Below are 15,079 nucleotides of genomic sequence, written 5' to 3'. Positions count from 1 at the left end.
AAGAGCTTCAAATTCATTGTTGAGTAAGTGTGGAAGTGCAAACTCACAAGATGTTAACCTTCATTCTGGTAATCTTGCAACCAGATTAACCTCTAATCTCATCTCACACTATCTGGTAGCACTATACACGAGCATGCATGCATTCCTTCACATTGTTAAGATGTTATTTTTTTCTTTTTGTTGATGAAAGACAGCAAATAATCACGTCACTATGACTTGCTTGCACTTTGTAAGACGTGGCTACTTTAAGGACAATTAATGCCGGATCCGTCCACAGATGCAGTATTGATTGTCCTGCAGCCACTCTCTCCAATTCATTAGGTTGTTCAATAAGAAATTAGTTATATTGCAAATAGCCCAAGCACAAGCCATTGTGCCAGACGGACAGTAAGAAAGCCTCAAGGCCAACATGCTGAAGGACCTCGGGATGGCTTTGAGCTTAAGAGGACCTATGTAATTATCTGGTTTGGCATAAAGAGTTATACAAGGATTTCGGTGCAGGTTTATCTCTTTATGAATTAAATTAGACACTGTAGCCAGTGGGGAATTACACCAAAGTAGCCGTATTCAGCCCTGGGTAGACAGCATGTAGGCAGGAATGCTGATTTCAATCACCTTTTCAACACATTTAATTATAGCACAAGGCTCTTCAGGCTGATTAAAGGAGTAATATAAATAGTTATATAGTACTGAAGTATGAATTTAATCAGTTTTAAATAAATCAATTTTGTGATAGCATTTGATATTCAAAGCCAAAGTCCATGGGTTAAATTGGAAAAAGAAGATATAGAATAATTTGGATACTCACATGTGGCTCACTCTTAACCAGTGCTTTAAGCTCCGGAAGCTGTCTACTGCTCTGAAACTCCACCTTAGATGCAATGGATTTGACCACCACTTTAATATGTATGTAATCCTTGACCGAGGAGAGATTAAAGGTTAAAGGTCCTGGGCTGACCAGGCTGCTGAAGTGATAGGGAGAAGGGGTGAGGAGAAGGCCCTTTTTGTCCCCAGTCAGAATGTATGAAGCCGTGATTAGGAACATGACAGCCAGGCCAAACAGGAAGCTGTAGACACGGATCTTTCGGAACCACCCCAGGTTGCTCCATCGCCTTGGTAGATCCCGTTTCACCTCCAGAATTGCAAACAGGTTCATAGGTGTTTCATCCACCTGCAGGAGTAGCGGTCTCTTGCGGTATTCCTCCACCGTGGAGCCCAGCAGGCTGTACTTGTAGTCCATCTGTGTCATGATGTCCACAGCCTGTGAGTCCCGGGTGTCCCAGCTCAAACACAGGGAGGTGTTACGGAGCAGGAGCCTTTCAGACAGGATGTTTTGAGATGGGTAAATAGCCAGTAGTTGATATCCATAATGGGTTATGGAGAACAGCCCACCTCATCCACTGACTTCTGCTAACTAAATGGAGAGAGACAGAGAAAGAAAGAAAACTGAGTGAGATGACTAGGAGTCAACATTATCTCACTGTTTTCATTATCTGGCTGAAATATTATAAAAGAGCAGAATTATTATTAAAAAAAAAACCCTTAACCTCATTTAAACCTCTCTGATTGTGCGAAATTGTTATGTTGCTATATTGCAATTACCTGCTGTGAATATGAAGAAAATATAAAATTGCAGCAGCTCACAAAATGTCAAAATTTCTCCCTCAACAAAGCGGTATAATCATGAGAAAAATATAACTAATTGGACTGACTTCTTAAACTTCCTGTTTCAATCAGACATTACAGCAGCACTCTCCTCATTGTCCATCCTCCCATCCTTCCTGTGCATTGGAATCACAATATGGAAGGAACGATAAGGATGAGGGAGACATTCAGCCCAGAAACTATGAGGCTGCGTGTCAGACTCTCACGGGGAGGGACATGGATATAAGAGATACGCAGCCGGGCCTGGACCACAGGAGGGATTATATTATCAGAAAATGGTATTCCTCACTGTGAAGTCACTTGGATCAACACTCGCCTGCAGATAAAAAAAGAACGCCAATGTCTAAAGGGTGAAAGAACTGTTGATCTTTAAAGATAATGCTCTCGCAGTACTACCTTCTGGTTTTATCCTTGAGGGGGTTTTTTGTGTCTAAAGGTAAGCCATAATGATTTGCTGTGAACAAAATACAGCACGGTGACAAAAAGGACACTTTTTAAAAGGATGAGCAGAATGATTTTATAGCTGAAGGCTTTGGAAATGTTTCCCACCTTCACACTTGGAGCTGCATATATATACCCATGCAGCTGAAGCTGATGTATGCCATACCTGCTCTTGCTCGCATACATCATAAGATAAGGGCACCGTGGAAGTGAGTCATTGCTCGTCCTCGCAGCTGCTGATATTGTCTACCCCCAGCCACCCATTGCAGCTCTGTATTCGTGCAGCTTGCAGGCAGAGCTGATAAGAAGACAGAGTGACTGCCTCCCTGCTCAAGCAATGTCATTTACCCCCCACTGGCCCATCAGGTTCACCCCACAGCAACAGTCTTTCTAGGAAACAGGTGTCGAAATAACAAGCTCTGCTCTGAAAAGGCTGATTTCCAACCTACAAGAAGTTCACCTGATGGTACCTTCAGTTTGAAAAAAAGACGCTGATGTAAAAGATGTTTTTGCTTTACGCCAGGAGAATAATGGATCTTAATCGATAGCTTCTTCAGTTAAAGGATAGTACACTGTAATCACAGCACTAAAGTTAGGATGACATTTACAGAATTAGACCTAACAAGCCCACTGATTACTGTTGATGAGCATATCACTCTTCTGTATCACTCTTCTGCTCTGTTCCTTCATCAGTCAATGGGGAGTCATGCCAAAGACTACAAGTGATGAAGGGAATGAAGGGAAAGAAAAATGGTGCATGAGGTTACATATGAAGAGAGAGTGAGACAGGTAAAAAGACAGATGGATGGAAAATGCAAAGGCAAATAAGGGATGGTGTCATTGACACAACAATGTCACTCTCAAGGGAAGTTGCATCTAAATCAATCAGTCAGCTAGCTGTAGCAGTGGGTGACTGGCAGCTTGACAGATCCGCTATACTCATAAAGCAAATATGTTGCTCCTGTCCATCAAGTATGATGAAATAGCTTAACTGGAACCGAAATATGTGTAGAGGGCAGTGGACAAAGAGGACGCAAAGTTGCATCATCTACCTTTTTTGCTGATAAACCTTCAAATCTGTAATAATTAAAGCGTGGATTTGAAGACTTTCTGCACTGAAGGACACCCGTCACATAAATTTTTCCACCTTTAGCATCCTTAATGCCTCTGAACATTGCCTGTAAGAAAGTAGCTGAAATGGTATATTACAACTAAGTTAAAGCTTTAGTAATAAATCTTTCAATAATGTGTAATTAATCTATTTTAAGGATTAATAAGGCAAATATTTGAAAAGAAAAAATCTCAAACTATTGTCTGCCCGCTAGCTATTCAGTTCAATTCTTCCTATTTAAATTCAAGTGTACTGATACTGTATAGCACCAACAAGAAAAGTCAACCCAACAACATTTAAGAAGAAACTCAAAAATCTAGGTATAGTTTTACTGTTGATATAATCGGCCGATATCTGTACTGACATCTATAAAGAGAAGAGAAACACCCTTCAATCATCAATATTATTATGGGTGTTGACTTTGCATAGTATGTTCACCAGAAGGTGTACACCAGCTTCCCTTGGCAGTACACGTTTGAAATGCCACAGACACAACAACCAGCTGATCTGAACAGAATCGCATGAAGCATAAATAAAAAAACTACAAATAAATATTATGGAAATCGACAAATATTGGTATCTGTCCTAAGAGTCCTATTGGTCGGGCTCCAATGCCCTGCAGTTTGTGAGTAGTGAGAATAAACCTCTTTTGAAGAAAGAAATCTCATCTGTAAATATGTAAATTATGTATTTAGTCTTTACTCAAATGCAATGCAAATGACTGTGTGTGTGTTTTTTTTAAAGATAAAACTTATCAGACTAGGCTGAGATGTTTTAGCTATGAATAAAAAAAAATTGTGTGCACGCTCAAATCTGAATAGAACAGATTTGAGTAGAATATAGTATAAAACCATTTGTGTGCGTGTTCTTGTATAAAACCTGTTGAAAAGCTTTTTGTGTGTGCATCAGTACTTCATTTTCAGGTCTTTTTCAAACCACAGAATAATAAAACTGGATAAATTTGATAATATGATTTCTTGCTTTGTAAAATTATTAATGATCACTAAATGTTTAATAAATTATTATCGCACAATCAATACCACCAGTAGGTTCAGATTTTATTAGAAATTGGCACTGAGAAATGAAATATCACTCATGTAGGGAGACCGCAGGTCAGAAAACTGGTTTGGCTGGAGAGATCAAACACATAACCACACAGATAACTCAAATTCATAATAACTGTAATTAACTTTGAATACATAAGCCTCAGTAGTAGTGGTGTACGTGCTGCGCTGACGGCTCGTTCCCTGTGTGGTACAAATGGAATTGGCCACAGTCTTAATAACTCATGAAAGGGAGGCCTCTCCATACTATCTACCCTGTCATTTAGGGACATATCAGCACAGCCAATCAGGCAGATTTGTTTAAAGTCTGCTGTCTGCTTTCCTCCAAGCTTCCCATCCCGGCTCTGGAAAAAAAACAGCTCTCCTCACACCAGTAGTTAATTGCTATTCTCTTTTGTACTTTCCCTTCTTTGACAAACAATTATTTTCTTTGTGTTTATTTCTGTCAATACAAAAATGTTTCTTTGTGTGAAAAGCCGCTGTGTGTAACTCATTTTCTGACCAATCTGAATCTATTGTTGGCAATCACTATCACGCTATTGGCTGTAGCAAATCAAATTTAAACTGGCTAAGCTACAGCTTGTTCTGAAGATGAAAATTTTCTTTCTTTGGCATTGATTTTGCACACAAAAAAATGGAAAAGTGGTGACACAAAAGCAACATGTCCATGCGTTTTGGTCTCGTTCTTAGAGAAAGAGAATGACAAAAACACTCAACAGCCCTTTAACCATTCATTGCTCAAACCACGGCAAGGAATTATTGCTATACCTGGCTGGAGAAACAGTCTGTGTAGCAGAGAGTGCACTGTCCTACTTCCTCAGCTCTGATATTTCAAATGGTGGAAATTAATTGCTGGCCTGCTGATGGGCCGTCTTTGTTTTGATTCAAAGCAAACCAGTAGTGCTTTCTCTGGCTACGGAGAACTCACAGGAAACGTTTAAAATACCATAGCTGTCTTCATTTTTGACTCATGGAGAAGGTTAAAAGGTCTTGTTTCTACTGGCTTAAGCACTAACCCATTTTCACAGGAAATGCTTTCTCTTTGAAACATTGTGCAAGAAACTCTTAAAGATGTTCCGCAAGATAACTTGGCCGAGTATATGTTTGTGTCCTCTTGTGTCTCTGGGTGTTCTTAAATGTCAGACTATCTTTTAATAATCAGTGCTGTTTATACTGCATGATAGCTAAAACTTCACTTATCTGGAGAAGCAACAGGCAGATTATAAGTTGCACTCGTGGCTGAGATGCAGTGAAGCGAAATGCTATATGAGGTTTTGCACAGGGTCAGTTGATAAGCTCAGGCGAGCCCGATTCATATCACCAGAAAGACTCAATGAAAAATTGTTGAATCCTCAAGCATTTATTAGTCACCGGAAACCCAATCTATAATCATGTGTTCAATCAGAAATGTGGGTGATAAAGGAATAAATCAAGATAGAAGGAAGAAAGCAAACATTTATATTATCTTGTAGTATTGGTCCTTATATAATCTCCCTATATAAGACTGTGATATCTGTGACAGTAGTAAATGTAGAACTACCGCCTCTGCCAACAAGTCAAGTTGCAGTTTACAACCATGTAAATCCAAACATACATGCAAAGATGGCTTCAAAGACATGTAATACGTTGGCACCGAATATTAGTTTCACAAATTCAAAATGATGAAAAATCTGGACATTTCTTCCACTTCTGTTCTGAGGCTATGGTGAATAATGGCCAGCAGTATGATGATGCACTAAAGTTGACCTTTGAACATAGCTCAAGGGCTCGGTTGTGGGACACAAGCCACTGTACTCCTACTGCCGGTCTCAAGTCTGGATAAACTGGGAGCTGGTGTCAGGCAGGTCATCTCCTGTGGCGACCTCTAAACAGAGCAGCCAAAATAAAGAAGAGGAAGTAATGTTCACCTTTGAATCTGTGGCTTATAAAATATTATCAATCATCGTTGAATCACATAGATTTTCCAGTGATTATGGCATAAATGAGTTGTCTTTTGTCCTGTCTTCTTCCTGTTAAAAGGGAGTTTTTCCTTCCCACTGCCACCAAATGCTTCCTCATAGAGGCTCATTTGACTGTTGGGGTTTGCTCTGTATTATTCTAGGGTCTTTACCTTACAATATAAAATGCCTTGAGGTGACTTGCTGTGATTCAGTGCTATATAAACAAAAACTAAATTGAACGCAATCACACCAAGTGTGACATGTGTATTTTATGAGGCTTTTTTTGGGTTACTATGGGCACCAAAATCCAATCAGTTCAGTCCAAGTGAAAGGTTATTGCAGATGTAAAGAACATTTACAAGTTATCAACAAAATCTCAAATTTATTAGAATGGATGGACTAATGAATGGATGGCAGAGTAATGTACAGTCCCAAAGACATAATGCCTCTAGCCATGGCCATCTCCAGCATGGAGGTATAAAAATAGATGAACATAAGTGGAATATGACAATACCATAAAAATGAAATCTACTGCCAGCTTTCCTCTGCAGCGACAGAGCCAGAGAGCTCAATACCTTTGCATTGCTCAAGGTGCAGAGGAAAATAAAACATGAAAACGGTATGACAGAGTGGACTGCAAACCCTGCAGTGGAGTCACTTGAGAGACCTTGAGAACAGAACAGCACATTCTGTCCAGAGAGTCCTTCTGGGCAGCTACCCAGAAGTGCTCTCGACAGGCTGATTCCAACTATGCATTGTTATAGTGAAGAAACGGTTTATCATTCTGGGACGATCCTGTCCACACACCATTATAAAGTCATTTCCCTTTTAGGACCACTTACAAACCCTCCAAAGAAGAAAGACAGAAGAACAGAGGAGACAGCTAATGAGCCTACTTGGCTGCAGACTCCAGGCAGCTTCCTGTTGTGGTGTTTTGTACAAAAACAGCTGATAAGCTGACTGTAAAAGCCAATAGTAGCTGAAAACGTGGATTTACTGTACGTTCACATCTGTGAAACCATCTGGTCCTTCTTACTGCCTCACCTCTCTTAACATTTCCAAGAGACAGGAAGTTGAATTTGGTTGAAGTCCACCAAAAACACAGGAAGTACTAGCAGGGGAAGAATGTGATAGAATAGTAAGATGGAAGAACAAAGGAATTGTAGTTGCTGTGTCAGCTGAAAAAAATGTTTTTCAACCAGGCCACTCACAATAATTACAGTTCAGCATGAGGCCACTGCCAGGGTGGTACAGCCATTAAATGCTCTCTGACATGTGACACTGCGGCAAATGCTTGATTGGTCATATTGGGATTGTGATAAATAGCTGCTGATGACAATGACACTGCCTCCTCCTGTGCTGAGGCTATTTTATTCTGCCAGAGTGATATAAAGGGACAGAAGCTCTCTCATAATAAATGATGCATATGTCCCATATTTAAATATCAATTTTTCATTAACATGTTGTCTATAAATCAATCTACAGATGAGTGTTTTAAAAAGATGAGGTTTCAAAAAAATAGCAAGGCTTCAAACCCGAAAATGTTGTGTAACATTTCGGTTTCCTGGTTTAACAACCTGCTTCTGCTAAACTGTGTGAGACTGTGGGTTACTGTTTAAATGTGCTTTTGCTCTCACTTGTAAGGTGTGTCAAAAGTGTTAGCAAGTCAGCAGTTTTGCATATATAACACCCACACACTCTGAATCAGTTACCAGAGCTGAACATGATTTTACTGTTTGTATGTCTTTCACTTTTTTTTAATCATTCCATTTCAGGCAGACTTTTGTAATGACTCTACTGTGATAACAATGAAAACTGAATTTATCAGTAAGTGATGTTTCCCACACAGTGTTGTGACACCTTGTTGAGGATTTGCAGGTTTGCATGTGACCATAGTTCACTATGATCACCTTTTTCATTCAGTTACTTCCCTGGAATTACAAACATAATTTATTCAATCAGTCAAGTTTTTTCAGACTCAATCTTCAGAAAAACAAAACATCAAAGGAAACACAAACATTCTAAATAAAATGTATTCAAATCACAACTATACTAATGTCTCCCCAGTAGAAACTGCAAATGTGTGGTGTCAAACCTTATATCCATTAAACCACTGATCTCATTCTCAGAAGCAGTGACATGATTTTCTTAATAAGGACATGATTTTTCTTAATAATTTTTCTTAATAAGGTATTACAGTAAATGTACTGACTCGAGCAGCTACCAACATTTCACTTGCAATTAACTATCTCTTATAACAGCATCTTTAAGTTATATTAGGTTTCCATAAACTTTGCTTTCCTATAATTCATCCACACATGTGTGTTGTATATAGAGTTGTTTACATAGGTATTTTTTATAATGCCTGTGAAATGTATAATGTAGTACTTACTTACTTACTGACAATACTTTTTTTTTTAGTGTGACCTGTAGAGGCCCACAAACTTGGAATAAGCTTCAATGCATCTTAAAAGTGTTAACATCATTTTCTGTTTTCAAACAAACTTTAATGCAATACTTACTATCAAAATCTTTTTATTGATATTAAATCCTGTATGGTAAGGATTTTTCACAACCTGCAGTAGCATTCTATATGAAGTTGATGTTATTATTTTCATGTGCTGATTATCTAGACATATTGGATTAGTGATATTTATATATTAGCATCCTTAGGGTAGCGTTGGAATATTTTTAGTGATTTCTGTTATTGTAATGTGATGTATGCTAATGTATGTTAGGAGTAATATATGTATTTGGTGTATATTATCTGATGTTTCTTTCTCTAAAAGAGAAATATTCACTCTTTCTGTACATACATTAAATTTGTATGGGATGTTTGTTTGTGCGTAAATCATCTAGCATCGCATATAAATATCTTCATTATCCATTATTTTATCTGTAATAAGATGTCCAAAGTATTTGACTTTATTAGAGATAATAAGATATTCTCTAACAATTTTAATTTTTGAAATTCTAGATGTTTGCCCTCCTTGGTTCTCCAAGTCATGGGAGCACTCTTACAGTCATTACATCTGATGTCATGCTCAACACCAAAAACAGAACATATGTGAAGGAACTACTGGAGACCAGTACTGATAAGACTATAAACCACAAGATTATCCACATATAATAATATGGTTCACTAGAATCTTACCAATCATACACCCAGTTTTAAAGGCTCTCAGCTTTTGTTTTTCGCAATTGAGCAACATTAAAAAAAACTTGCAACAAAATCCAAATGAGGCTTGCAATGTTGGGTTGATGCAGCCAGAACTCACTCTTTGACTCAATTTAACAAATAGCTTTCTATTGATTTACATGATCAAAACCTTTGGAGGCATTGATGAAACACATGAATATTGATGAATTCTTTCCTCACACAACTTTGGCTTTAAACCCAAACTGGTACTGATTTGTGTGGAAAGATTCTATTTAATCTAAAGCTTCTTTTAGTTGTTCCCTTATTCAAGAGGTGTCACATGTTTTTAACACCAGATCCCGTTCCTGATACAACACTCCAGGGATTTCTGCTACTTCTTGGGATCTTTTACTTGTTAGGAATATTTGTAAACCACTACACTATGGATCTACCTAATATGCACATTTATGTATAGTAAAAATTTGATTTATAATAGTATACATAAAATTAATACATACAATTCTTTTTTCTGTTTAGTTCTCCCTCCCAAATTTTTTTACTTGCAGTCACTAACTTGAGGCCATTAACTTACTAATATTTATCAGACATCTGTATGCATGAACTCATGATAAAGATGAGAAGGAAAAATAAATGACATTACTTTCTGGTTTGTTGAGTATCCCTATGGCATTAGATGAAAGGAATGCCAAGCTCCAACACGTGAAAAATTTACTCGCTTGATGTTATTATGTATTGAACTCCTTATCAGATGTAATTACTCATTATTGAAGATACATGGGTGTGCAGCCCCATGGACAAGCAGGGCTTGATCAGTGAAATCTAAAAACAGACATCAACAAGAAGCACTCAGAAAGCTCAAACGTCCCCCAAGGCAGCTCACTCTCTGGATAGTATTTATGTTCAAGAGAACAGTATTATATTTTGTATGCAAACATTTTGATTTCTTTGTTATTTTTAAAATGTACTTTAAGAAGTTTGCAATGCAGTAAAAATCAGATAAACAAACATTATCTAGGTGTGGTAACTGATAAGCTTATCCAGGGAAATGTCTAGGGGTTCCCAGGCCAGCCGATGCAGTTAGGTCCATACATATTTAGACACTGACACAAGTTTTGTTTTGTTACCTGTTTACTAAAAAATATTCCAATTATAATTAGATAATGGACATGGACATAATGTGTAGACTTTCCGCTTTCATTTGAGGGTATCAACATTGAAATTGGATAAAGGGTTTAGGAGTTTCAGCTTCTTAACATGTGCTGCCCTCAGCTGTCTCCTTTCAATGTGGAGAAGCAGCGACTCTACTCAGAGTTCTCTTGGGAGAAATTTACCTTGGACAAGTCAGGGAAGCAACTCATGTAAGGTAACCCACAATTTCACCTATTACCATTTAGTAATTTGACTGATAATGGCACTAGAGACATTTTTAACCTACTTAGCTTAACAGTTTGGTGCCTTATAGCTTTTGGATTTGACCTCACAGTGGCTATGTCCTCATATTTTTTATACAATCTGAGTAAACAACAGTAGAACTAATAGAATCTGTGTTAGATTCTATTAGTTAGAATCTAACACAGAGTGTTAGAATCTGTAAAAACAGACGGTGAACCTTATTACCCATATTAATATATTTTTCTCCAACCAAGAATTTACATGTAATTATTAAATACTCATAATGTGGCAAAAAGAGAATTTTTAGCTTTAACTTTGATGTGTTTATTTGAAAGCAACTGAAAAAGGTTGGTTAGTGCAAATAAAGTGAGAACCAAAGCTATCTACTGAACCATGAAATTAATCCTTAGTATAGTTTGGGATTACAAGACAACACCTGGAAAAGGGGATTGTATTATATTGCATGTCTACAGTGTACCACAAAGATGACTGATAATAGAGTGAGCAGGAGCACCCTGACCTGTCAAATATATCACTCCTTCTCCAGCACCCCCAAAGGTCTGTGGCCCAGTTCAATCATGTAAATCACAACCACACATAAGAAAAACATGGAGAAGATTTGTATTCACTGTGGCTTGGAGTGGATTCATTTGTCATATTACCCAAGGAGAAGTCATCCATCACATTCATCCGGATCACACACTCTGTGGCCCAAAAGATCAGAATCTAATCCCCAGGAAGTCAATCTGAACTCAGCCCGACCAATGAGCACACCGGGTCAAATTAACAAACACAACCATCAGCCACTCTCACTCCCGAGGAGGGTGGTGAGAAACGTGGCCTCTGCCCTGCATTCATAACTGCTTCTCAGCTGGGATCTCAGACGGCTGGAGTCCCAGTTCAGCACTTTCCACCATCTTATCTTTTATTCATTATTTTAATTTCAGCGGCAGCTTCCCACAGCCTTAGCACCTTCTGAGGTGAATAAGTGCTTATGATGGCGTCATTAAAAAGCAGAGAAAAACAATGGCTCCTATTTAAATTATTGATTGTGGTAATGGATATGCTGTGAAGAGCTGTTCTGGGCTCCAAACAGAACACAAATAATGAGGATAAACTAGGCCTGAAAATGATAACAGGGAAAGTGACAGGTCATGTGTCTTATGTTGGATGGGAGTATACTTTACATCAAACCCTGAACAAGGGATGATGGTTTTATTTGAAGAGCTCTGTCTTTAACACAATAAACAATTAAGGTGTATGTGTGTGGATAAAATGGTGTTTCAAACTTGAGGGGCATATGCAAAACAGTGCTGCGTTCGCACAGCAGTTTCAAATGAATAATTTATCAGGATGAACTTCGATGTGATGTGTCTGTAACTTATTATCTAACTTTAGAAAATTTATACCCATGTGAGTAAAAATAATTCTGAAGAGATCCTTGTGTACATTTCAGTATTTTCCCTGCTACTGTTCTTTTTTGCCTTTGTTTTAAGCTTTCTAATAGTAATCTTCCAGTCAATTAAATTCAGTTTGTCTGTTCTCTTTTATCAAGTGTTTCATGTCTGTCTATGTTCCTTTATGTTGATTATTCTTCTTATTTTTGTGAAATATTAATATGCCTTGCTGACAGATTTTGTGATAAAAGATATTCAGAGATCTTGAATACAGCAATAACTTGTCAGTAAGTTGCATGGAATGGGGAAGAAGATGTCATGAAATACCAGTTTAATTCACAGTGACTGGTTTTTCTGTTTGTGATGGTAGAGATGAGTTCAAAAGAGGACAAACCCACATAAACTATATTACTTATCCAATTCAATTTAACTCGATTTTAATTATATAGCACCAAATCATAACAGCAGTCACCTCAAGATGCTTTATATTGTAAGGTAAAGACCCTGCACTAATCAAATTACCCCCTTTGAGCAAGCACTTGGTGACAGTGGGAAGTAAAAACTCCCTTTTAACTAGAAGAAACCTCCATCAAAAACATGCTCAGGGAGGGGCAGCCATGACTTCTAAATGCTGTAAAGTGCAGAAGACCATTTTATACCACATGAGGTGCTCTTCTGTATCTTTTAATAGCAAAGAATTTGGGGACAAATAGTACATTTGAATCACCTGTGAGTCACTCATTTTGCAGATGGACACCAAATTTAGCTGATAATTATCCTTCTGCTCTGTAGCCTTGGTGATCTCAGCATAGCAATAATTAATGAGGTAGATCTCAACAGAGATGCTGTCAGAACCGATATTCATGATACCTTAAAATACCATAATTCCGACCATGAAATATTTTTTGTCTATCATAGGTCTATCATGTAAGTAGAATGGGGTAGTATATGGCTACAAGTATTCAGTTGCATCTTTACATGCTGAATGATGACCACAGGCACAGGGAAAGTTCATTGTATAAAAGATGGACATAGCTACTGTGACGTCAGCCACTGGTTTCCAAAGTCTCATTTCGAGGTCTCAAGAGACCAAAACAATCTGCCAGTACAAATACAGTAACTTGAACCTGAACCCCGATCCATAGATAACGAAGGCATTAAGGTGCAGGGGGATAACTTATTTCCTAAAGGCAATATGTAAACAATGCTATCATGCTTTTCAGCTCAAGGGAGGAAATACTTCCAATTTAGGAAAGCACCAGAAAGTCCAGCATCCAAATCTTATAATTAAAAAGGTGAATGTGCTTCAATTCAACAACTTCATCCAATATTAGTCTGAATGTGTTATCATTTGAGACAGCTGGCATTGCTGTTGCAAAATCCCCCACGTTCCATAGGCTAAAATGTTTGCAATGGTTAATGCTATGCAGTGTACATTTAAGTAGGCAGGATAATCATTTTCCTTTGCTATCAAACCGGGTGTCAAGTTGGGTATTGTGACATCCCTTCTTCTCACCTTGTTTAAAATGAAGGCAAAAGGAATGTGCACACTGTGTTGTTTTTGGATTATTAGGTGGATGTTACACCTGGTTGGACCGCTCAAGTGAACTCTGTGTGCCTGTTTGAAAAACACTGAGTGTAATAAGAGTAGCTGTTAGTGGAGGCTTACTTCTGGAATTTAAAATTGCCAGCAATGCACGCTGAATATGCAGGCCATAAACATGCATAAGATATTGTGCACCATCAAAATCTGAGCAAACCACCTGTTTTCTTGGAAGGCAGATTTTTTTAAAAATAGAGATAACTGTCGAAATGAGCTAGTTTGGGTCATTTATCATCAGCCATTGTAGCAGCTGTAAATGGTTGTACCTATCTGTTAACTGATCCCAATATCAAAGTCATTGTCCCCAGAGAGTGAATCCCACCGTTTTTGGTGACACATCAGCACATTGCCATTGCAATTTTAAAGTAAAGTTTTTGTGCAGATATTATTGTCCATTTTTATGTGTATTATCCTGTCTGGTACGGTGTAGATGATAAAAATATTAAAATAGCAATAATGCAAGTTGAAAATGCAGGTCACAAACATCTATAACATATCGGACAATATCAGAATCCCAACAACACACCTGTTTTCTTATAAGTTAGGTTTAAAAAAAGACTAATCACAAACAATGCAAGATATACATAGAAAGTTTCAAACTTGCAATAACACTTTTGTAAAAACTTCAAAGATCTGTACAAGAGACAACACTAAAAACAACTACAAGATGCTAGAACTTGTCCCTTTTACCTAATCTGACCTCTTCTTTCAGACATCCAACTTTTCATTTGTTCAACAATCCACCGACACCTGGTCCTACTCACCTCCTCGCGCTTTATGAGACCTGACAGGCAAACTCTCTACATGTGGACCAAAGTTCATTCCACTGTTAACCTCCATTCTGACAAGAAACAGACAGAACAGAGGAAAAGGAGTTGGTAATTAATCCAATGGGAATGTTTACCATTTCCAGTGGAATGCCTCTCAACCCACAGAGCGGCATGAAACATTTTGATCCCTATTGGCTCGCAGAAAAATTCAGGGGAAACTATATTCAGTCAATAACACTTGTATTAAAAAAGAAACCATATGCTGTGGTTAAGACTGTCAAGACTAAATTTAGATGTAAAACAATACTGCAGTTGTATTTTTCCATGCTCAGAGTCTTGCCCAGTGACCCTCTTAACAAACACATCTGTAAATGCCATTTTATACTTTGGAATCACGCTACACTTCACAAGGGTGAACCACTACTAAAATACGACTTTATGGAGCAGCTGTGCATGCATAAATATATTTAAGGTTTGGTTTACACTCAGTGGAACTTGTTGAGAGTCCAGGTTGAGAAATTAAAGGACCTATGCGA

The 15,079-nt window shown here is 37.9% G+C and overlaps 1 protein-coding gene across 2 annotated transcripts in view; it reads right to left on the bottom strand.

Annotated features, from left to right (window-relative positions):
- Positions 1 to 15,079, bottom strand: part of chst15 (carbohydrate sulfotransferase 15) — a 39,653-nt gene that overhangs the window by 12,340 nt on the left and 12,234 nt on the right. Inside the window, exons 2-3 of one of the 2 annotated variants that reach the window (XM_025909743.1) lie at positions 14,538 to 14,614; positions 809 to 1,414 (exon numbers count right to left, since the gene is read on the bottom strand). In XM_025909743.1, the coding sequence (XP_025765528.1) occupies positions 809 to 1,249 (441 nt within the window). In that variant the 5' untranslated portion in view covers positions 1,250 to 1,414; positions 14,538 to 14,614. The remainder of the gene's footprint in view (positions 1 to 808; positions 1,415 to 14,537; positions 14,615 to 15,079) is intronic. The other variant, XM_005471401.4, reaches the window with a different exon arrangement.

This window comes from Oreochromis niloticus, linkage group LG8, assembly GCF_001858045.2.
Source record: "Oreochromis niloticus isolate F11D_XX linkage group LG8, O_niloticus_UMD_NMBU, whole genome shotgun sequence".
Classification (NCBI taxonomy): domain Eukaryota; kingdom Metazoa; phylum Chordata; class Actinopteri; order Cichliformes; family Cichlidae; genus Oreochromis; species Oreochromis niloticus.
Note: the sequence above shows the minus strand (reverse complement) of the source record. Positions and strands in the feature narration are given on the sequence as shown.